General features: G+C 38.0%; 1 protein-coding gene and 1 long non-coding RNA gene across 4 annotated transcripts; both read right to left on the bottom strand.

The window, feature by feature from the left end:
- Positions 1–1,954: 1,954 nt before the first annotated feature.
- On the bottom strand, positions 1,955–2,515 carry LOC110678883. Of its 2 annotated transcripts, none has more exons than XR_002502017.1 (3): positions 2,342–2,515; positions 2,057–2,281; positions 1,955–1,994 (listed from the first exon to the last, which is right to left on the bottom strand). It is a non-coding gene; the product is annotated as an uncharacterized LOC110678883 (long non-coding RNA). The 2 variants fall into 2 exon arrangements; XR_002502016.1 differs by having other exon boundaries at positions 2,057–2,268; positions 2,342–2,514.
- A 5,145-nt stretch (positions 2,516–7,660) lies between these two features.
- On the bottom strand, positions 7,661–23,196 carry LOC5573615 (acyl carrier protein, mitochondrial). Of its 2 annotated transcripts, none has more exons than XM_001660897.2 (3): positions 22,867–23,196; positions 22,677–22,790; positions 7,661–8,002 (listed from the first exon to the last, which is right to left on the bottom strand). In XM_001660897.2, exons 1-3 carry the CDS (start codon positions 23,029–23,031, stop codon positions 7,823–7,825), a joined length of 459 nt encoding a protein of 152 aa, XP_001660947.1. In that variant the 5' UTR covers positions 23,032–23,196; the 3' UTR covers positions 7,661–7,822. The 2 variants fall into 2 exon arrangements, with proteins under 2 accessions (XP_001660947.1, XP_001660948.1); XM_001660898.2 differs by lacking the exon at positions 22,677–22,790 and adding an exon at positions 22,473–22,598 and having other exon boundaries at positions 22,867–23,191.
- Positions 23,197–24,291: the final 1,095 nt, after the last annotated feature.

Raw genomic sequence — 24,291 nt, forward strand, 5'->3', positions numbered from 1 at the left:
CAATTGTCACCTCGCTATACGACACCGACAATTGTCACCTCACGCCAGTCGTAGAATAAACTCAATTGTCTAGTCGGAATGGTTTTGTATAATTTGTCATTCAAGTGATATTCTGATTACTCCTGTCTTCTACGTAAGATTAGAGTCTTAAATGTCAATTGTTGTCAAGTCTTAACAAAATTAGGCTGTTTAGTAGTAGTTCTAGTTAATTTCATTTTTTGTTAAAAGTATTTTATTGGTCATTACGTTCATATATCCTTAAAGAAAAAAGTCACTTTCCTTGTCTGTTCAACAATTTTTCGAAACTAGCAAGTGTACCCTAATGATCGATCTCAGCGTCTTATTTTCCATAGTCATTTTTATAGTGAATATTGAAGAGTAAAGTTACCTTAGGCTTCTATTACAGTCTCCTACAAGATTCACTTTTCGGTGGCAAATTCAATGCTTCACAACGCCTACTTTCTACTTGTAAATTTTGCGAAAATGAAGCTGGAATTAGATTATTTATACCGTTGTTACAAAAGAGGTATTTCTTTTTATGGCAATGTAAAAACCATATTAAAATAAGATTGTCGCCACTTATATCTACTCAGTGAATCTACTAGTAATTTTCCTCAGAGTAATATTCCATAAGTCGTACATGATAACGATGCGTCTAGCTAGCTAATAGTAAGAGTGGCTACGGATCATTCTGGTTAGCAAAAGGCAAGCTGAACGTTACCAATAGTATTAATGTCCACTTCGAATAGATTTATTATTTAAAATGAGCATCAATTCTTTCAATGACGCAGAATGTCCGTTGGATCACATCCGAGATAGATATTATTGCGTCTATGCCATATAAATTATGACGCGGCTTTAAGCAAAAAGTAAGAGGTTGTTTCCGAGATACGACCGCCAAAGTGACGTTGGATAACTTTAGCTTCTTCTATTTCCTGGCTTGAGACCGTCACGAACTTATGAAAGATTTCTAAGAGAACAGCACCAATTTTCGACCCAACACTAATTTTCGATACGGTTCGATACAAAGTAGGCCATTGTATGAAAATCCGAAAATTGGCACAGAATTCTTGTAGGTCGAAAATAAGTGCTCTTCTAATCAATTTTCACACTATTTGTTGCATGACAATTCTGACCTATTATGAACATTTTGTGTTATTATTTGGTTGGTTCGATGAACACTTCAACCGGTCGATGGAAGAAGAAGCATGAGCGGTAACTTTTGCTCAACAAATATTCCGTTTGAAGGTCCATGCATGATCCAATTAGATTGATTGCTTAAGTGGGTTCCGAAGCCTTTCGATACTCGTCGTATTCGTGGCGAACGCGCTTAAATTGCATTGAAGCACAACTTCAAACAACTGCCCTTTTCAGGGCCACAATTGATTAAATAATTTATTTAGTTATGCAATTATATCGGATGATAAGTTTTCAACCGAGATAAATGGCAAAAAAAGTTTAACAAAAGTTTCCGTTGTTCGGGTCGGGCGGCGGTAGCATTTTCACAATGTCTTACCAAATCGAAACGTCAACAAAGCTGTTGCTGATTAGTTTTAGCTCTGTGTTCGACGAGTTGATACTGATCGCTCTAGTATCATGTAGGCAGCGACGGCGACAACGGCATTATGCGATCATCTCTAAATACGAAACAAACCGGGAGGGATTCTTCATTCAAGTGCCGTTCGTAATTTATCCAACTCATGCACACACTGTCGACGATTGCCCCGCGCGCACACAATGGGAAATTTATTTCCCATTTATGGTTGCGTGCAAATGACTGACCAAAATCTGAATCAATCACATCCAATCATCAGTAATGTCGCTCTTCACGGTGGAAAATTCTCACAACTCTTTTAAAATGAAATTGTCGTCCTGAAAAGGACGGTTGGTGGTAGTCACCGTCGATCAAACTGGGTTTTCATTCCATTGTTAGTGTTCGGACACAGAGTGGTTACTATTTTTTGAAGCAGCGCGTTTTAGAGAAACAGCTCAAACTAAAAAGAGATTTTATTATTATCGAATTTTTGACTATTGAATACAATATGGATCATCTTACATATTTAGTTTCCAAACCCTGACTCTGAGAAAAGTGGTAGGTAACGTACGAATGAATGGTCTATACAATCTAAATAAATCGAAATTTAGCAATTAGAATCATTCAACGGCTAAATTGTGGAGGCTTACATGTGTTGTATATTGGAGTTCAACAATTCTATGGTGGTATCCGCAAGTACTTCGGGTTTAATGGTACAATTGAGGGGAGATAACCTATATTGGCAAACTACATATAAAAACAGGGCATTCTAACAACTATTTCACGAATTCAAGATTGTTGAATTACCTATCGAGCTTAAAGATATTTCACCAGTTCAACGACTTATATGTACCAAATTATAATCGGGAAATTCACAAAATCAATCATATTGCACATAGAATCAAGACCACCTTAAATACACCATTCGATGGCTATTACGAAATCAATAGTGGTTATCACGCCCAATGGTATGGGTGCCCTAGTGTAGATGTAGTTGTGAACCTTAGAGGAAAACAATATGCACTCAGTCTCGAAAAACACCCAGAAACCGGGTTTAAATTTTTCAAATTGGGTAATATTTACATATGCATTTTGGTGAGTCTGGAAAGCGTGTGCAAGTTTCTTTAAGGAAAACAAAATCAAACTGTGTATGACGAGCGTATGCTAGTCTACGTGTGTTCAAATGTCACTAAGCTCTACACGCTCGTTCAGATCTACTCAAAAGTGAGTAGATTTCGACTCACTTCGGAACAAAGTGGAACTGCTCAAAAGTGAGTAACACCATCGTTACTCACTTTAGAGTAACATTGTCAAATGTCAATATGGGAGTAACACTTACTCACTTCGTTTAATCTGAAATTTGCGAAAGTGAGTAGATGTCACTCACTTCAGGAAATAATAATTTTGGAAATAAATGTATTATGTTATTTATAAAATCAGAAGAAATATACAAAGAGCATAACATTTATTCATTATCTCATACATAATACATAATAATAATACATGATAAGGGTTTATTCATAAATTTCATAACGCCAAAAATGGCCAATTTTGACACCCACCCACCCCTTCGTAACGCATTTTGTAAGAATATTTTCCGAATTTTGTATGACCTGTAACATCTTGAAGACACCCACCCACCCCCTTCAGCGTTATGAAATTTGTGAATGGGCCCATAACAAGTTAAAAAATTGTGATATTTGTGTTGAAATTTTCGCTGCTCTGGAATGGATCCCCGGATGTTATAAATATCTGAGGCATTGATGAAAGTCATGGAGGATGTAGTTTGACCGATCCAGTAGCCTTCCCGGTTAGACTGTAAAGAATTGATAATTAGTCCAATAAACAGAACGACGGTAAAACTTACAGTTTATATTATTTGCGGTTATTTGATCAAAACCTCGGTCATTTTCAATCCGACCTCGCTTCACTTGATATCAGGATAATTGACTTCGCAGCACTAATCTGGAGTTCGCCGGTTGGACTTCCGAAGCGCTCTGCTGGCTCGGCTTTTATCTCGACTGTTTTTGAAAACAGTCCGAAATCACGGCGACGGAAGAAATTTCACCACAACGGAGGATTTGTCAGTTCGAGCGCGCGAAATTTTCACAAGTCTTTGACGTTTACAAAGTGAGTCAAATATGTTTGTGTTTACTCAAAAGTGAGTAAGGTCGTTTTCTTTCATGGTTGAGTAAAAAGTTACTCACTTTGATAAAATAAAGTTACTCACTTTTGACAGCTAACTTGAAACTTCAAAAGTGAGTCAAAGTTACTCTCTTTTGAGTAGATTTGAACGAGCGTGTATTGCCTTTCAATCGGACTGTCAGTCTCATCAGCGATGACAACGTATGTAGATTAGGCAGTAGGTACGCCGACCGTTGGTAGTGGTGGTAACAGTTAGACAGAAACACACCAAAAGATCACCGAATACGATTAAATTAAAATGCGGTCGGTAATTTTGTGCTTTCTTGTCCATCCTTGTATTCGATGGTTTGCTCACTCCTCCGACGGTAATTATCAAGGTTTCTGGACGCATTCTCCACGAATTCGATGGGCTAGCTGGATGCCAAGGGCCATGATGAGCGATTACACGGAACCCGCAGCTTTTAGCTTGGGAATAAACAGCAGCAGCAGCAGCAGCGACGAACGTGTAAAATTTATTCCGATATGAGTCCTTCTCCGGTTGCTGGTCAACGATTGACTGATGCGCGTCGAGTTTGGTTGGCTTCGACTGAACACGAGATAATAAAGAGAAGTAAGAAGAAGACCGAAAGGGGCGTTTCCCTTTGAATGACGAAAATGGCTAAGATATCGCGCAATGATGTCTGTGTCAGGAATACACAAGAAAAATGTGCTTTTCTATGAAAAATAAGACATGCTTCGATATTTCCCAATTTTTCAATAGTTTAGTCATGAGAATCAATAGTTTTCATTGTTGGAGTAGATTTGTAGAAAGATTTCCAATCGATTGGTGCAAGAATCTTGAAAATCTATCCGGGCGTTAGTAAGTTATTAACAGTCAAAATTTAACCACTTTTCGTGATGCGAGCGATTTATCGTTTTTCGAAATTGTACCCCAGTATGTTGCCGTAAGACGTTATCCAACATCAAAATGCCAAAATGTGATACCACCACTACAGGTTACGCTAAAGTGACCAGACATCTTTGGCTTCAATGCGGGACAAAATTTGTAAACTTTTGAAAATTAGTGTGAGGGTTCATTCGCAGATTTCATAACGCTAAACATAGCCATATTTTATACCCTTCCACTGAATGAATATTCTACTTTTTTCGTATGAGGCGAAACATTGTTTTTTTTAAATGCCCAAGTAAAATTTGAGATAATATGAAAACTGAAAAGCAGTTTGGTCTAAAATAATCGACAAATCGATAAAAGTTAAAATACACAGCATTGCGAAATAGCTGTGATTTTTTTTTTCGACGATTGTATTCTAAAAGCACGACTTTTTTTCAGTTATGCTATTTATTTCAATTTTACTTGGAGCTTTAGGTACTTATTTTAAGGAAGTTTTAGTTCACCAATATGACTGTTTTGCACTTTTATTCGAAATTTCACATAGGGTGCAGAGCTACTTGAGCACTTCCATGATTCACTTTGGCATGAGGGGTTTTTCTCGGCCGAATTGTCTGAAGCTTTGCAATAAAAAGCACTTCCATATTGCACAACCACATTGTGGATAAATATGAGCTCAGTAGCTTACAAAAAACCCCACTGCCGAAGTGAAATTTTTTGCCTGTCTAGTGTTAGTAATGACCAACACTACAACATCTAGCCGTTCGAGTCCAGGACGTTATGCAACGATTTGTCGTTTCGATTGTGTTGTTCACACATATGGCCCTCTGTTAAAACAAATTTTCAACTTCTATTCATTTCTGTCGTCGCTCGCTTGCGATTCTATCCATCTTGTCATTTCATTACTTTCGTTACTCCCTTTCACTCTGAGTATAGGTATTGTATTCACCGAAAAAAGCCAATAAATTTTCATAATAATATAACATTGAATAACATTTGGTTATCCCTACAATCCGGTACGTTTTCCGGGACGATTGGTGATGCGGGACAGGCTGCTTAATTCCGGGACTGTCCCGCACAATCCGGGACGTCTGGTCACTTTAGGTTACGCCTTTGGTTTCCATCATATGGGCTAATGGATTATGCCCTCCCATCGCGGCAAGGTCGCATAACCAAGGGGAGGGAAGTACGATTTGTGAAAGATACATATCTGAATATTTTTGCATGATATATATTCTAAATGATAAGACCTGAGTAGGTTTTCAAAAAATCGTGAGTCATCATCAAACGCGAAAGTTCGATATTAATTACCTCAGAAATGATTTCATAAATTTTAAACATAAACGGAGATGTTGACAACTTCCGCTACCTGAGTATACCATTTTTTATATAAGACGCAAACTATTAAGACCCACCATGCTTTTTTTAGTGGAAAAAAGTTCACCAAAAATTAGGCCAGCTATTTTGCCAAATCAAATTTCAGACATTGCCAAAGAACTTTCTAGGAGAATTGCTTCTGAATTCGACAGTGATCTCCCTCTTGGAACTCCTAAATTTATTTTCCAAGTATTCTTCCAATATTTCTCCAGGAACTCTACTAAGATCATCTCCACAACCTCCTCAACGTTTTTCTCTACACATATTTTATTAATATCAAAGAAATCATTTCACCGCGATAGGGTTGTCCTCAACAGTTTTCCAGAAGGATGGGTTAATTCTACGAGTGGCGTGAGGTGAGAATTGTCGATCTCGTATAGCGAGGTGAAAATTCTCGACTCGAGTGCAGTGACTCGCCGTGTAAATCAAATGGAGAGTCACCCCACTCGAGTGGAGAATTGAATCGCTATACGAGACCGACAATTCTCACCTCACGCCACTCGTAGAATTAACCCTCATTTGAACTGGTCCCACGTTCGAATGCTCTTTCGATCGAAAACCGTTTTGCATTCCCGTTTACGCTAGTAACATCACGTGGGCCATGGATTCGAACGAATAGCATTCGATCGAAAGTTGGATCCGCCGTAAACGAGAATGAGGGTGAATAATTCGTCGGCGATGAAGTGTCGTTTTATTTATATACAGTCAAAGCTCGTTATAACGACAACTTTTATAACGACAAAAGCTCTCTATAGCGACATTTTTCGGTTCCATGAAAAATATTTCAATGTTATATCTATTCTCTATAACGTCTTTTCTCTATTGCGACGGTCCCTTGCGATGTCGTTATAACGCGCTTCGACTGTATAAAAAGAAGCATGAGGTATGACTTGTTGATTACTTATATTCACCCTCATTCTTGTTTACGGCGGATCCAACTTTCGATCGAATCCTATTCGTTCGAATCCTGAGCCCACATGATTTTGCATGAACGTAAACGAGAATAGGAATGATCTGTCGCACACCCTTCCGGAACCGGTTCCGGAATACTCTGGCCAAATCTAAGTGTTGGTCCTCTTGATGCTTTTGTAAATCGAAATGAATCATGAACCATTAAATTTTACCCGTATGAACTTCTGAATATAACATGTGCCACTTAATTCTGAAACAGGTTCTAGGTGCTCAGAATGATCAAATTTACAAAAATGTCCAGAATTCCATTATTTTCATATAAAACAAAAAAATAAATAAAATTGGCTCAAAAATGGCTTTTTGAGAACGTTTCAATGTCATGGGTAATTTTTTACCCTTAATGCAAAATGTGTAACTTTCACTAAATGCATTAGAAGGTTAAAGAAATTCCTAGTCAAAATCTTAAAGAAATCCTGAACGACAATTTGAGAGTAAATCCTAGAAAACAGTGGAGGCATCTCTATAGAAATTACTGCTTGAATTCTTTAAGACGTCTTGCGCGAAAATATATGACGAAATCCTAGCGAAATCGATGGAAGAATCACATGGAAGGAACTGGATTATTTTTTGAGAAATCCGTGATCTTTATAGGAGTTGCTAAAGCAGTTGCTGGCGAAATCTCTGCAATATTTGTAATATTTCTGATATTTTTGGAATCTAGAGTAGAGCTTAGTTCTTTTAATATATGTTACATTTATGATTTCAATGATTTCTCTATCATTTCTACATTCATGACCAACCTATTTCTGGCCGTTGAATCAAAATTTTATTTCCTTTCATTTACACTATAATCTACACAATGTGTTCTTCGGTATCTTTAAACAACATATGCAGCAATCCAGGCAGCAACGATATTCTACCACCCCCAGAAGGCGTTTCCCATTATTCGCCCCGCATCATCAGACTTACTCGTAGATGTCCTCCTTGTCGGCAATGTACTGCACAATGTCGGCCGGTCTGAACAGTTTCTCCGCATCTCCGTCGGGGATCTCGAACCCGAACTCATCCTCCATGGCCATTATCACTTCGACATGGTCCAGCGAATCCAGACCGAGATCGTTGATGAAATGCGACTCCAGGGTCAGCTAGAATGAGCGGAATATGGGGTTAGACGGGTGTATTGAGAATACGATGCTCCATTTACCGTTTTAAAAAAGCCATCAAAACTTTAAACGACTATACCTAGTTCCTATACATCTCTGGACCAATTGAGAAAAAAAATCTTTAGACGAAATTTTAAATCACGCCCTTCCATTCCCACGACTTTGGTCGACTTTCTTTGCAAAAAATAAACGTTTTCGTAAAACATGCTTGAACAAAGAATATTCTCAATAAGAGCAATATAAAAGACAACTGTTTCTTAAAGGTACATCTATCGGAAGCTAAATAGGAGTATTTAAGACACGATCGAACATTATGCCGGAATTCAGGTTTAGTAATAAAGTTCAAGCGTGTGCTAGAATAAAGGCGTATTAGGGCATGATCGATTTCTCTTCATAGATCCTCTCTTCTGTGAATGAAGATGACCAAGCGGTCTAGAGTGAAAAAATGCTAACGACGTTGCATATTGTCAATTGGGGTCCTTCCTTAGCCGAGTGGTTAGAGTCCGTGGCTACAAAGCAAAGCCATGCTGAAGGTGTCTGGGTTCGATTCCCGGTCGGTCCAGGATCTTTTCGTAATGAAAATTTCCATGACTTCCTGGACATAGAGTATAATCGTACCTGCCACACGATATACGAATGCGAAAAATGGCAACTTTGGCAAAGAAAGCTCTAAGTTAATAACTTTGGAAGTGCTCATAAGAACACTAAGCTGAGAAGCAGGCTCTATCTCAGTGAAGACGTTAATGTCAAGAAGAAGAAAAAGAAGAAGATCGATGAAGAGGATATCATACGGCTTACACTCTTATTCTAGCACACACTTGAGTATCACTTTTTGATTTCGGGGGATCTGCACACTTAAATCACACACTCAGTTGAGCTCGGCTAATTTTCATTCTTTTACCGAGATCCGCACAGCCGAGCGGTCAGCAACTGAATTTTAACTGATATCTCAGCAAAAACTCAAGTTTGTTTATAGCAGCACCTTCGGGTGCCGCTGACATCAAACGTCAGTTTTGCTGAGATGTCAGCAAACGAACTTTAACCGAGATTCGCACAGCTGATTTCGGCATTCTGATTTAAGTGTGCAGAATGCCGAAATCAGCTGTGCGAATCTCGGTTAAAGTTCGTTTGCTGACATCTCAGCAAAACTGACGTTTGATGTCAGCGGCACCCGAAGGTGCTGCTATAAACAAACTTGAGTTTTTGCTGAGATATCAGTTAAAATTCAGTTGCTGACCGCTCGGCTGTGCGGATCTCGGTAAAAGAATGAAAATTAGCCGAGCTCAACTGAGTGTGTGATATGTTCCCTGAAAGGTTTCTGATAAAATCCCTTGAAGGTTTCTGATGAAAAACAGTTTCTGGTGACAAAACTTAAACGTTTTTGATGAAAATCCTGGAGGAATCTCTTTGACAGTCCTGGAAGAATTGTGATGAAAATCCTGATTTCAGATGAGATCTTTTTTTTATCTTTATTAACGAGATTTTTAGCCCTGGGCTAGTTCATCTCGGGACCAACGGCTTTACTTCCCTTCCGAAGGAAGTCGTCACTACAACTTTTTTGTCAGTGACAATCTCGGGGATGGGATTCGATCCCAGGACCTCGGCGTGAGAGAGATGAGATCTTTGTTTCTTATGAGAATCCTAGAAAGTTTGCATAAGAATAGTGGAAAGATTTAATGTGAATCATAGAAGGGTTATGATGAAAATCCAGGAAGGAATTTTTGATAATCCAGAAAGAGTTTTGATAAAAATATCAGATCACAATACTGGAGACTGAGAATCCTGGAAGGATTTCAATTAGAGTCCTTGAAGGATTTCGATTACAATCCTTAAAGGATTCTGAATCCTTCTGGATAAGAAGCCTGGAAGGATTCTGATGCGAATATTTGAAGGACTGCTGTTAGATGAATTTTGATAAGTATCTTGGAAGAATTCTGTTGATAATCCTGGAAGAATTCTGTGGAGAATTCTAGAAGGATTCCGAAGAAAATCTTGAAAAATTGTTATTACAATCCTGGAAGGAGAATTCTGAATATAAATTTGGAAGGGTAGGGGCCCAGATAGCCGTAGCGGTAAACGCGCAGCTATTCAGCATGACCATGCTGAGGGTCGTGGGTTCGAATCCCGCTGGTCGTGGATCTTTTCGTAATGGAAATTTTCTCGATTCCCAGGGCAATGATTGGAATGATTGGAGCAATAACTGATATACCGTCAACGCACCAGTAGCCCGCTCACAAGTTTAAAAAGCAACAGTACTTGAGTAATTACATGAAAAAAACGCTCACAGTATCAGAGTGTCGACTCAATTTTGCAAACAAAATTCCCTGACTTTCCAGCCGTTTTGCAGAAAAAAAATCCAGACCATATCGATTTGTTTGTTTGGTAGCGTTGGTGTTTTAGGTTGTATGAATAAACCAAGCAATAGTCTTTACTTACTCAAATACACGTTTCAGGAAACTTGCGATGAGTTTCTTCAGGTTGATATGATAAAACTGAGCACTTGAGTATTTACTTTTCAAATTTGATAATTCGTATTAATGAAATGAAGCGGTAAAAGCTGAGTAGAAGCTCAGTAAATTCTGAGTCAGCTCCTTTTCATTTTCAATTGAAATCTTCAAGCGCAAAAGATACATCCAAAATTGTAAAAAAGAGTAAATCATACGGATATTGAACTGCCTTAGATATAATTTCACAAATTTCAGGCATAAAGGATAATTTTGGACACTTTCCGCTACCTGATTATACCAGTATGTATTAGACGTCACTTTATTATGACCATTCACTATGCTTTTTGATTGGAAAGACTTTCCTCCTGAATTTGGCTATATCAGGCAAAATAACAACCATTGTCAAAGAACTTTTTTTGGAGAAATGCACCAAGGAATTCAACATAACATTCGCAGAAATTCGTATTTCAATTCTAAAATGTATTTTTCCAAGTACCTATTCCACGAATACATCTTGAGGAATTCTTCTAATATCTCTTCCAGAAGCTCCTCAAATTGTTTGTCCGCATATGTAGGGTAAATGATGGCTTCGGCACCCTGAGGGTATTTTCGGCAACACTAACTTATCGTCCTTGTTTAAATTTATCTATGGAACAAGAGTTAACTTCAATGTACTCAACATATTCCTTAAACTATAATCCTCCATGTAAATCACATCTTTCGCAAAAATATTATATAACATGGGATTTATCATTAAATCAAATAAATGCTTACGAAATTATCGTCATTCGTGAGCTGCCGAATAAAACAACACAAGAACAGCTTAACAAAAACTCACCACTTTAAAAGGTCCGATTCTCAGCTCCAATGCCCATTTTTTCACACAAGCTACGCACCGATCACTTATGCACTATTGAACTTTTGATTTGTATATAAAGCACTCGAAAATACTTAATTGTTATGCTTTAAATCACAAATTGAAATTAATGCACTTTGATTTCCTCGGCAATCAATTTTTATTGCTGGACTAGGTTGCCAGAAAACCATGTTCAATTGCGGTGTATTTATTATTCACGATTTAAATTCACCGAAAAAATAGAACACAACTAATTAATTTACTGGAATTAGCCAACAAAGCATGCATTGGTAACAATTGAGCCTTTTAATACTTTCTAATTAGTAGATTGTAGGGCATAATCTTCAATATACTGAGAAACATATAAAAGATACGTCTTTTAATAGTTGAACTTTTTTGGCAACACTCCTGTTGTTCTACAGGCAATCAGAGGATGATGTTTTTGTGTCAAGTCATAGGTGAATTGATTTGCAAAGGGCCTATTCTGATTTTCTCATACACTGAGAAAAATAGGAACGCAAATCAATTTTACTGAAAAAGTTGATCCGAATGGATCGAACAATATTCATAAACCAGTAAAAAATCGTGGAACATTGAAAACAAATGTGCAAGTACCGTCGTTGGGGGTGAGATTTGGCCAAAAATGCGTAAGTCCTCATTTATTTTTGAACAAATTTCGCAATTTGACTTGATGTGTTCAGCTAAAAAAAAAATATGTATTCTCATTGCAAAAATATATTTCACGGGCAGGCATCAAAATTATCAGATAGACGATGATACTATCATCTATCTGATAGACAACTGATACTACCAGTTCAGCCAGATGATACTATCACTTCTTGTCCATCCTGATAGTATCAATGAGAGAATGGTTCCTATCAGAGAAAGAGGATAGAGTGATAGTATCCCTATCCCAAAAAAATCTTATGATGATACTATCAGTACAACATCTCTCAGATAACAATGATAGAGGTTCTATCTTTATCAATTGATAAAAATAGAATAAAAATTGTTGGACGATGGGTATAGAAAATTAACTAAATTCCATATTTAGCAATCCAATGTGGCGGCTTCAGGAGTGTAAGAATTGTTGGAAACTCATGCAATATGGATATTTTCGGAACGGGCACGATGAGGGTATGACGAAAATTGATATCCGTCGCCATTTTGAAATCCAAGATGGCGGCCTCCGGATTAGTAAAATCATTGAAAACCCATGCAATATGGGCATTTTCGGAACGGGCGCGACGAGGGGATGACAAAAATCGATGCTCGACGCCATTTTGAAATCCAAGATGGCGGCATCTGGTCAAGGAAAATTGTTGAAAACCCATGCAATATAGGTATTATTGGATCGGGCACGACGAGGGAATGATGAACATCGATATCCGACGCCATTTTGAAATCCAAGAGAACGAAATAGTGTTTTGTGCATAATAATTAATAAATTAAGTGTGCTCAAGTGTAGTTAAGGTGTCTCCTGTTAATTGTTGTACTTTGTTGTTGTGTATAATTGCCTCCCTAAAAATTCAACTGATTAGGCTGCCGACAATACGTAAGTTCCCCTATATGTCTTTAATACCATAAATAATTATTCCATAAACTGTTCTAGGAACTCTTACGCTATTTCTTCATAAACTTATCCAAAGATTTTTCTAATAATCTCTAAAATCTATCTAATCTAATCTCTAAAAATATGTTGTAGAAATTATTCAGTTATGAATTTCTCTTATTTAGAATTCATAATTATAGTTAAATAATTACAGGAAAACCATGAAAAATAGAGATCACATAAACACTGTTTCTAGAATGTTCATTTAAGTTAATATTTTAGGATTCCGATATGTTTTTTTTTTTCAGTTCAAAGAATCGTTCTCTCCTAGGAATTTTGCTAAAAAAAATTAACGGAATGAATTCTGGAATGGAACAACCCGCTAATAATACGTTTTCTGATGTTCTTCTTGAATTGACCGTGCCTCCAGCAATGCTAGAATTAACTTCTCTAAGACTTTTCAATGAGCATCTCCAAATAATCTCACTATTCAAGGATTATCGAGGAGATTCCTTCAAACCAAGTTCCTGAAATTTTTGCTCCCATGGGTTTTCTGGATTCTCAAAGAACTTTTTTTCCTAGAATGAATTCGATATTTTCATATTTTGCAAAAGTAAGTTTTCTCATAGTAAATCCCATACAATCGTGTCCCAGACTAATGTACATAGGGGAAAGTGGAGCAGTTTGGACACCTTAAGAAAAAGTCGATAAATGTGCTAAAATTATTATGGAATCTTTGGATTTTTGCTTGATTTCCAACAATTTTTATAAACACTCCGTGCAAAATTATTAAATTTTCAAAAACATTCTAACAGTCAAATTTAATTATTCTAAAATGATTAAATTTGATAAATCCATTCGGGGCAATATGGGCAGTTTTTTCGAACTTCATTTATTTCTTTTTCTTTGAGTTTAGAACACTGACTTGTAGCATGTCTATGTGTGGGACAAAATTTAGATTCTCGCTCCAGTCCACTTTTTGGATTGCATTAAGGTCCCATAACAACTGTGCAAAATTTCAGCTCGATCGATGAAACTACATTTTAGCGCCAGCCGTTCAAAGTTTGTATAGGATTTACTATGGGAACACTTACTTTTACAAAAAAAAAAATCGCCGAAAGTCGCCCATTGACCTCTATAAAAATTCTGAACACAGACCTCGGTAGGTATTTTTACGATGAAGAATATTGTCGAAGACCGCGAAACAATCCGTCACTTGTGAAAAAAGTTATTCAATGAAAACCTATTCACAAGGCGACGTTGATTAACACGTAACCCCCATGGTAAGATTTTTTGTATGAAAATGAAATATAAATTGTATGGCAAGTAAGAAATCTCAGACCGCCCCTCCCCCCATAAACCCTTACGTAATTAATGGATCGCCCCTTAGCGGTCTTGTTGTTCATCGTAGAAATACCTATCGAGATCTGTGTTCAGAATTTTTATAGAGGACAATGGGCGACCTCAGGCGATTTTTCTTTGCAAAAGTAAGTTACCCATTGTAAATCCCATACAAACTTTGAACGGCTGGCGCTAAAATATAGTTTCACCGATCGAGCTGAAATTTTGCACAGTTGTTATGGGACCGAAATGCAATCCAAAAAGTGGACTGGAGCGAGAATCTAAATTTTTCATATAACCGTGTCCCATGCTAATGTCTATTGCTTCATTTCCTTGTCAGTCTCTCACGTATCGCTCTCTGTAACTATCATAATATGCAGCACATTATGAGAGCCTGCTTATCGAATACTGCTACAACTTTGATCAGATCGGGGGGATAACAGTGCATGATAAAACCCCTCTGAACAAGCTCCAAACCTGGGGGACGCTATTGTTATCGAAAGTTTGGGGATTGTTTATCGTGCCAGTAAAGTAAAACAACTATCCCAAACGGTAAACAAGCGAGAAAAATAGATTTTATCATCGCTCTCTCTTTGGGGCGCTCGTTCGCTGCTCCTATTTATCAGACTTGATACAACTTGCGATACATTGCCGATCATGAACCGCAACAGGTGGGATGTTTTTCTTCGCTTGCTTTGATTGTGCTTCAAAATCAAATGAGAGCGAATTGTGCAATGCCTGGAAAGGACCATCGAAATAGGCAGATATCGAGAAATAAAACAAATGTTTAATGAATACTAGATTGAAAATCACTCCGTAACCAGGAAAACTAAAAACAAACAGACGTCATTTCATCTTTGCAAATTGTTTTGAATCCTTAAAATTCAGTCTAGTAACCTTTGATAATGGGTATATCGACATACGGAGAAAAAATCCGGAATGAAAATCACATCGAGATATTTATGGAGAGCGAAAATGTATGCAGAATAAGGGAACTGAAAATTCTCATTCGATTCTCATCGACGTAGGAAGAGATATCGAGATAAAGAACATCGAGATGTGGAGAGTCGACTGTATCTCGAAATCCTGGTAATTTCGAAACATGTGGTCTTCAGTAAAGTTGTTTTGGAGGTGAAGCGCTATCTGATGATACCTCATTTAACTCAGAATTTGACCAGTAAGTGGTAATAGTAGGCATGAAACTTTTACTTTTGTTTCGCAGATATCTCAAGAGCCTGACCACTTAGAAAAAATGGCGTCTTCGGTAAAGCTGTACAGTAGCTCATTATTTAAGACAAGAAATTCAAGATTTTGCCATCAGGCGGAACTAGTGAGCATTAGAGTGCCTATAAACAAGAGTGACGTTATGTTCCAGTTTTAACAGGTCTCCTGCTCGATTGGAACGCGGGTTTGTATGGCAATGACAGTTCGCCGCTGTTCCAATTTTGACATTGACGCCACTCTTATCTAGATCCACTCTGGTGAGCATGAAACATTCGTAGCTTACGGGCTGTCATTTTTTCTAACCCATTTCAAATGGCCTTAAGGCGACATCCACACATTACGTAACGCTTTAGGGGGAGTAGGCTCAAGCGTTACGGATCACACAAAAAATTTAAATTTTGCATACAAAAAGCGTTACGAAGGGGGGAGGGGGTCAAAAATTTCCAATTTTAGCGTTACGTAATAAATGGACGCTGTCTAACCTGAGACGAGACTCGCGGAGACGGTCTTCTTTTTCTGCGATTGCTGTGTTTTTTCTTCTTCCACTCAGTGTTTACAGCAATCTTGCGCAAGCCGTTCAAGCTCTCACATGACCATCTCACCAAAAATCTATTGGGTTCGCTTCACACCGAAGCATAAACGGCATTTTGAGTGAAATTTCATGCCAGAAAACGTACCAGGCATTATAAATAACTTGTCTTGTGTTTAGATTTATCAGCATCTTTTGAAAAACTACTCCGCTGACTGAGGTTTTCAATAATAGTTTATTTTGAATGCAATACTTTTCACTTTTTCAGCCATTAAAACGACGGGCTGCATTTGACGTTTCATGACAGCGGTATCTGGGCTGCATATGACGTTGATATTTTTCGTCTTCGCGAGTCTCTCTCAGGCCTTAACCCTTTCTTTCCCACAGCTTTGTTCGACAATTTAATTGTCAAAATGGCATTACCGTCGTGTGGGGTAAGAATGGGCCAAAAAAGAATATGTACGATTTATTTATTGAACAACTTTCGCAATTTAACTCCAATAAACTTCAAATTTGGTGCGTATGTACTTTAATGGTACTTTAACAACTGCCCAAATAGCCGTAGCGGTAAACGCGCAGCTATTCAGCATGACCAAGCTGAGGGTCGTGGGTTTGAATCCCACCGGTCGAGGATCTTTTCGGGTTGGAAATTTTCTCGACTTCCCAGGGCATAGAGTATCTTCGTACCTGCCACACGATATACACATGCAAAAATGGTCATCGGCATAGTAAGCTCTCAGTTAATAACTGTGGAAGTGCTCATAAGAACACTAAGCTGAGAAGCAGGCTCTGTCCCAGTGGGGACGTAACGCCAGAAAGAAGAAGAACAACTGCCCAAAATATTATAGAAAAATATTAATTCACTTTGGCGCTATAAGTGAATGAAAAATGACCCAATCTCACCCCATAGAGGGGGTGACATTGGGTCACTGTCAGTGCTGTTAAATGTAAAAATTTTGGAAAAATTCAAATGCTCATAGCATCTTTCTAGTAAAAATATAGCAACAGCAAAAATTGCTAACTGATAGTAATTCGGAAAAGGTCACCGGGAAAAATATTTTCCGATGACTTTTTCCACAGGGAAGGATGATATTAACGATATTCAAATGTCAAAGTCACGTGATATTCATGACATTTAACAGCTCTAGTCACTGTAATTGAAATAACTTGTTTTTGAGAATATGGTTGCAAAACCATTCACAGCTGAAAAATATTGATGAAATACGATGCAAAAAAGACGAAAAGACATCTGGGGATTATAGCAAAAAATTGAAGAGCTATGATAAAAATCATGTAAACCCAGCATTTATCGTCAAGTTTACACAAATTTTCTTGTTCTTCCCCTCAAATTGTCTTCAAAGTCTAATTCCCATTGCCATAAAGCCTATTCAGTTTCCCTAAAAGATAACATAAACATTAATTATTTTAAACCTTCGCAAGTAGTTAAATTTCGGTGCGACATTCCACGACATTTTAGGCAGATGTTGACGTCATAATCCCGGTATTTCAGCGATCCAACTCATTTGTACTTCCGTGAGTTGTTTAGATAATATAAAAACACTAATAAATAATTGAATTGATAAAAAAAATCCATCTGATAAAATATTATGATGTTGTTGCGCACGAAACACAGTTGCTGGTTTGAGAAGTTGTCAAAATGCGTTGCATTGTTATTGAATGCACGGAATCCTCAACTAGACTTGTTTGATGTTTCAGCGATGATGTATTTAGATTGAATAAACACATCTTAATGAATAATCGTAAAACGACAAAAAAGTAGACTTGTGATTTCATTCATCATCGTTCTTCCCTGCCCCAATCTCACCCTCATTTTTAATGTTTTTGACACTGTACCGAAAAAAAAGTTTGTTTTGTGGAAAAATCAAATAGATTCCGGAAAATACGTGTGAAGTGTAATGAAAAGACTTTCAACCTTCTACTAATACCTATAACAAAAGAGAATAAAGTACATGCGTTATACTTTGCACAGGAGCAATTTAATATTGTATATTTGGTCTAGTTTAAACATACAAGTTTGTTGAATTATTACATTTATTACTATTTCTTAAAATGCATATTGTGATTAATTATGTGTAATAATATGTTCCCTAACATATGAATTATAAATTTTAGTAATATCAGCGTTATTAGCTGGAATATTTCATAAGGCGGCATCCACAAATTACGTAACGCTCTAGGGGGAGGGGGAGAGTAGGCTCAAGCGTTACGGCTCATACAAAAATTTAAAAATTTTCATACAAAAAGCGTTACGGACGGGGGGAGAGGGTCGAAAATTTCCAATTTTAGCGTTACGTAATAAATGGACGCTGCCTAAATAATATTTTTCCGTTTTGACCCAATCTCACCCCCCAGACCCATTGTCACCCCCATCGACGGTACTAAAAAAAGTGCTTGAACAAAAGTTGTTGCAAATAAGCTAAATTATTCAAAATCACTCAAAAAAATTATTGTTTTTCAATAGTTAGTTGATTGTTTTTCAATAGTTTGACCCGTAGGTCACTTATTTCGATGTTTGATGAGACAAATGAGCGCATAAATTAATTCCAATCATTATTGAGCTAATCGTATCAACTCGGTTCAGCTAGCGTTCGACGAAAATCGGTGGATCACCTGTGCTACCATGGGAAAGAGAGGGTTAAGCTACACTGAACGGAATCTCCCGCCACAAATTGAATGATTCCTAATTCATTAGGCTGCAAATCTCCATGTTCATCAAACTGAATGAATGTGAGAACATATGATGCATCCAACGACCATTGAACAAAAATCATCCAATTCTAGGATGATTTTCAATTTACATACGAATGAAAATAAGTAGATTCTTGGATAATGATAACACAGATGAAAAACATCTATTCTATGACGGATTTTAATTTCTTCTATGTCCCATATCGAAAATCATTCAATTTTCGTCTAAAATAACATATGGATACCAAATGATCCAAGTTATCAAATCATCCTTGTAAACTGTAAACAAACATGGTGGTAGCAACGTGGTGCGGTCGGTATTTATGAGCAAATATAACTAGGTAAGTGCATGCTGTTTGTAATAATTGTACAAAATTATCTTTTCTTAGCATGTGTTTATCAACCTATAGGACACACGATTCGCTGATACCCCACAACCCGCTGATATAGATAATGCACAAATCGCTTATGTTTTGGATTGAATCATGGAGCTGTGTTTGGACTATCGAAGTGTTTGTTGCACAAAAACTTATAGCGATTTTAGATGATGTTTTCGATACTAACGATAGAATAAACTTATTAATCTTACGTAAAACCACAGACAAACAGACGTCACACTCTCATCATTGCTCATCGACCACCTTTTTAACGGTCGATTCAAAAATATTGTAAGTGGCCAATCCGCCACCTGCAGCGCTCGCGTCGTTTTTGTTCGTGTTTGACGTTTACACACTACCGCCATCTGTTGGCCTGTCGGCCAAACACACCAATTTTAGCATTGGGCGTATATACCCTCGTGACTATGATTTTGATCGAGATTTGTTCTAAGTGTTACGTCTGTTTGTCTGTGGTAAAACCATCAAATATTGGTCATTATTTTTGGAATTCAAATTATTCTAAATGATAAACTAGCATAGCAGGGTTTGTTTACATGTTCATATGAAAATCATTCAATTTCATCCATCTTCTAGGAAGCCTAAATTCATTTTAAGATTGGATGATTTTCATTCAGCGCGATTTGTAAACAGATGATTTCCACAAAGATGAAAATCATCTTGAATGTGTCTGAAAATAGGTTTGGGGCTCGGATGAGCCAAAAATCATTTAATTTGTGGCGGGAGATTCCGTTCAGTATACTGAACAGCTCTAAGCAATTTTTCTAATGTCGTTTTCGTTTTTAGGAACTGGGTCGGTGATCAACACATAAACAAACCAACGTCAAGCAAATTGTAGTTCGGTCGAACCTGCATCGGGTTGGGGTTGAAACTGTGATTCAGAACGGGTTGATGAATTCGACATAAGTGTTTGGGCTCCTAAAATATTTTCGAACAAATGTTTCATGCTCACTGACGTCACTTGCTGGCAAAAATTAGAATCAACTACATAGCCCTTGGAATATTAAACAATTTCGCCGAAGACGCTATATTTTCAGGTGGGCAGGCTTCTGACATATCTGAAAATCAAAAGATTCCGGCTCACTAGCGCCGCCTGGTGACGGAATTTCGAATTTGAATGATCACCGCATTCCAGCCCTTGGTCTCCTGAACACTTTTGTCGAAGATGGTTTTTCTATATTTAATCTTGATCGCGAGTTAATTCATTTTGAACATAAAAACCAAGGGTGTTCTACTAAGTACTACGCGCGACTACTCGCGTTACAAAAATTCACGTGACAACCGAAAGGTTAATAGCACAGACAAACAGACGTCACACTCTCATCATTGGCCATCGACCACCTTTTAAACGGTCGGTTCAAAAATATGGTAGGTGGCCGATTCACCACCCGCAGCGCTCGCATCGTTTTTGTTCGTGTTTGACGTTTGCACACTACCGCCATCTGTTGGCCTATCGGCCAAGCACACCGATTTTAGCATTGGGCGTACATGTCCTCGTGACTATTATTTTGATCGACATTTGTTTTAAGTGTTACGTCTGTTTGTCTGTGTTAATAGGGTTACCATATTTGCTCTCAGAAGTTTTAATGGATTGGTAAAATTTACCAGAATTATAAATATAATTGTCTTATAGGCTTAATTAAAAACTGCCAAAATTATAAGCTTTTCATGACGAAGGACAAATTTGTACATTTTTGTAAATATCTTCAGTATTCAAATGAATATTCTTACGGTTTTTATTGTGGTGGCTATTTGAGGCATCCTTTAGCAGATCATAATGACACTAGACATTAAAAACTGTTTTTGAGGTCAAAACCGGGGTGGCTCATATTGCCCCATTGCCCCTACTACAAATTAATAATTTCAACATTTTCTTGCAAAAAATGTCTGATTCTTACTCACAGCCACTTTTCCTACATTTAAGGTGAAACATCTCGGAATGCAAAGATGTCTGGCACAATGTCCGTCTTCTCCACCTACTCACGTTTCTTTTTTTTTTATATCTTTATTAACGAGCCTACTCACGTTTTCAAAGGCACAAAACTGGAGGAATAGTTGGCAAATGTTCCTGAGCTTCTTATTTTAAGCTTTCTGCTAGTGCACAAAGCCAAAATAAAAAGTGCACTGTTATGGAATGCTTTCTTCGCGAGTTTTGTTCCTTTGAAGTTTTAGTGCAATCTTAGAAGTTGATTCCAAACTGTTTCACCTTAAATTAAGGTTAAGTTTTTCAGGGAGACACTATTTTCAACTTTTCATTGAAGATTTTACGAAATTTAACTCTTATTTACCTCACCAATTCTGTAATGTTCTGTCTTACTATATTCAACATTGACTCTGAGTGAATCGATTTTCACAATCAATATTTTTTTCAAACTACATTTACTGTACCGATAGTCGTTCGACTTTTTGTAATAATATTGTCCTTCAAATAAGGTTTGTTGAAAAAAATCTTTTTTTAGTACTTAGCAAGAATATTCTTAAGAAAATGTAGAACAATATGAGTTTATGAAGAAATCAGAAGTACTGAGAAGAGTGAAACGTGGATCTAAATAGACTCTCAAGCATTGTCTTTGATTTAAGTTTCACACTTAGATTTTTTCACGAGCTCGGCTGTGCGAATCTCGGTTTCCCGATTTTAACCGAGACTCAGCTAACAAATTCTCTGGTTGCTTAGCAACGAAGCACGATTTACTGATACTCGGCTTTTATTTGCTGAGATCTCTGGTAATTTGTTTGCCGACTACTCGGCTGTGCGGATCCCGGTTAAAATTAGCCGAGATTCGGCATTCTGAATTAAGTGTGTTTATTAATCTCTTGTTAAAACATTTTATTCAACCAGTGTTTGTCGAAAATCGGTGAATTATCTGTGTTATTCTGGGAAAAATGTTGATCTGGTTTCTTCAACGGGTTATTTGATTTGTCGATTATCGTCAGTAATATCTGAAAAAAAGTACACTTGAGCCCGTTATGCAAAAAAGAATAGTACACACATTTTTAAGGCAAAAAAGAGTACTTGTACTCTAAAAAGAGTACGCCTGGTAACCCTAAAGGTCAATAGCAAAATAACTGACACTGCTTCCACAACCGTGCAATAATTGGCAATTTACCCTATTGCAATGTATTCGTATTAGTGTATGTACGTCTAACGATTTTCCTAAAAATCGCTCCAGAGGTGAAAGAATGTAGAAGGTGTTTAAAGTTTTGATGGATATTTTTTGTTATAATAACGATATCAGAAACACCGTGTGGTGGAGATCGCCTCAACGATGCCCGGGGATATCTTCGGGGGTTGGCAACTAGGAGTCGCAGCAGATTAAGCTACGGTTAGAACCGAAAACAAACCCCGAATCCGGATGTGGCCACCTCCGTCCCCGCGAGAGCTCAAGTGTGAACACGTACCTTCTCCGGGTTGACTTTGTCGTAGAGCTTCAGCACCAGCAGCACTCGTTCCTTGATCAGCTGGTGGGTGAGAGGTTCCTTAGCGCTGTAGCTTCTGGTGCACTCCAGTTGCCAACGTCCGCTTTGCTGCATTCCCCCGCAAGGCATCCGGAGGGGCACAATAGGAAGAAACAAAAATAGTAAAAAACAATAACATTAGCGCACCTTATCGGCAGTAACTTTGTCGTAGGCAGCGACCACTTTCAGCACCCGCTCCCGGATTTCCGGAAGCTTCGGCTTCGAGCAGTAGTATCGAACGGAACGCAAACCTTCCCGGCACTGCAATAATCCCAAACGTAAATTCAAATTATTACATAAATAGGTCTCGGGCTAACTTGCCCAAACGATTTCTAACCTCAAAGTTTGACAGAAGGGGCTGAGGCTGGGCCAGAAGAATCCTCTGATTACAACTTCTCTGCTGCAGAGCCGAAGACGAAGAGATGGTACGAATGGCTAGTGATCGAAGCAGTGGATTGTTCCGGCACGCCAACGTGCGGATGCTGTGCACTAGGGACGCCATATTTATTCTCTTCCTGGACCGTTGACCGACGACGGACACACCACGGATTCGCACTCCGGAACTACGGATTACGGACAAACGCGACAGAGAAAAGTTCGCGACTCGAAGAAAATATTCTTGCTGCTGAAAGTGCGGATCGAACTGCTCTAGATCAGTTATATAATTTTTATGGAGCGGCAGTGTTTTTGTGCGGATTTGACCGGTTTGACAGATGGGTGACAGTGTTGCCGAAAGACGCAAAAATAACTGGAATGATGGCTGCGTGCTGGGTCACTTACACTCAGAAAAGTTCTATTCGATTTAGTAAATACAAATTAACAATATTGTCTGTCTCAAGATAAATCCAATTATGGCGATTATCTGCCCATGTCTCCAAATATAAGCGCAGCGGTCACTGATCATACAGAACCTCCAACTTCCAAACACAGTACATGCACTAGACAGCAAGCACACTCATCGTGTTCAGTTGCTCCTGATATTTATCACTAATACATAGATACACTTCTGTCATTCTGCGAAAACCACGTGCTTTCAATTTGGGCGGGAAAGTTTTTCCATTCATTTCACCCTGCGGGTGTCAGTTCGCTGTAACGGCTGCGGGCGTACGACCGCCGCCGGACTCTAAAAAAACATAAGATGATCAATATTTCTCGCACACTCTGAGATAACGCCCTAAAAGCCATTGGTAACGACGTGTGTAGCTCGTTGTTTCTGAGCAAATGAAAGAATAAGCACCCAAACCAACATCGCGGGCAGGTAGATAATGATCTTTTCATAGCGTTATTAAATAACATGAAAATACTTTAAAATGCTCAGAAACAACGAGCTACACACATGGTTACCAATGGCTTTTAGGGCGAGATCAGAAGTTATGCGAGATTTCTCGAAGACTTATTCAAACAGACTCAAGTCAGAAAAGTTAACAAACTTACTTTATCAATCCTACACACCTAATCGTAGAATTTTACTTCGGTAAAGTTAAACGCCGAATTACACAGTAAGGAAAAATTACCGACTTCGGTGATTCGTTTACCGAAATCTCAACAGCTGAACTGTCGGTAATCGTTTAGGTAAACGAAAAAATTACCGACACATCTGTATGCTAGGACAGGAGCAGCAACTGTCAAATTTACCGACTGATCGGTAACATTTACCGAAAAAATGTGTGGGGTTTGTAATTTATTTTACAGAATAACTGTATTTTTATTGTTAATTATTTCCACGGATTTCTCTTTAAAAGAAACGACAAAAACATGTCTT

This window comes from Aedes aegypti, chromosome 3, assembly GCF_002204515.2.
Source record: "Aedes aegypti strain LVP_AGWG chromosome 3, AaegL5.0 Primary Assembly, whole genome shotgun sequence".
NCBI lineage: Eukaryota > Metazoa > Arthropoda > Insecta > Diptera > Culicidae > Aedes > Aedes aegypti.

What these genes read in the sequence shown, in the direction of transcription:
- LOC5573615 (XM_001660898.2), bottom strand. Translation starts at nt 23,031, where the DNA reads ATGGCGTCCCTAGTGCACAGCATCCGCACGTTGGCGTGCCGGAACAAT. An exon ending in CCCTTCTGTCAAACTTTGAG is followed by an intron (nt 22,599 to 22,866) that starts GTTAGAAATCGT and finishes GGGGGAATGCAG; the next exon opens with CAAAGCGGACGTTGGCAACT. An exon ending in ACAAAGTCAACCCGGAGAAG is followed by an intron (nt 8,003 to 22,472) that starts GTACGTGTTCAC and finishes CGCTCATTCTAG; the next exon opens with CTGACCCTGGAGTCGCATTT.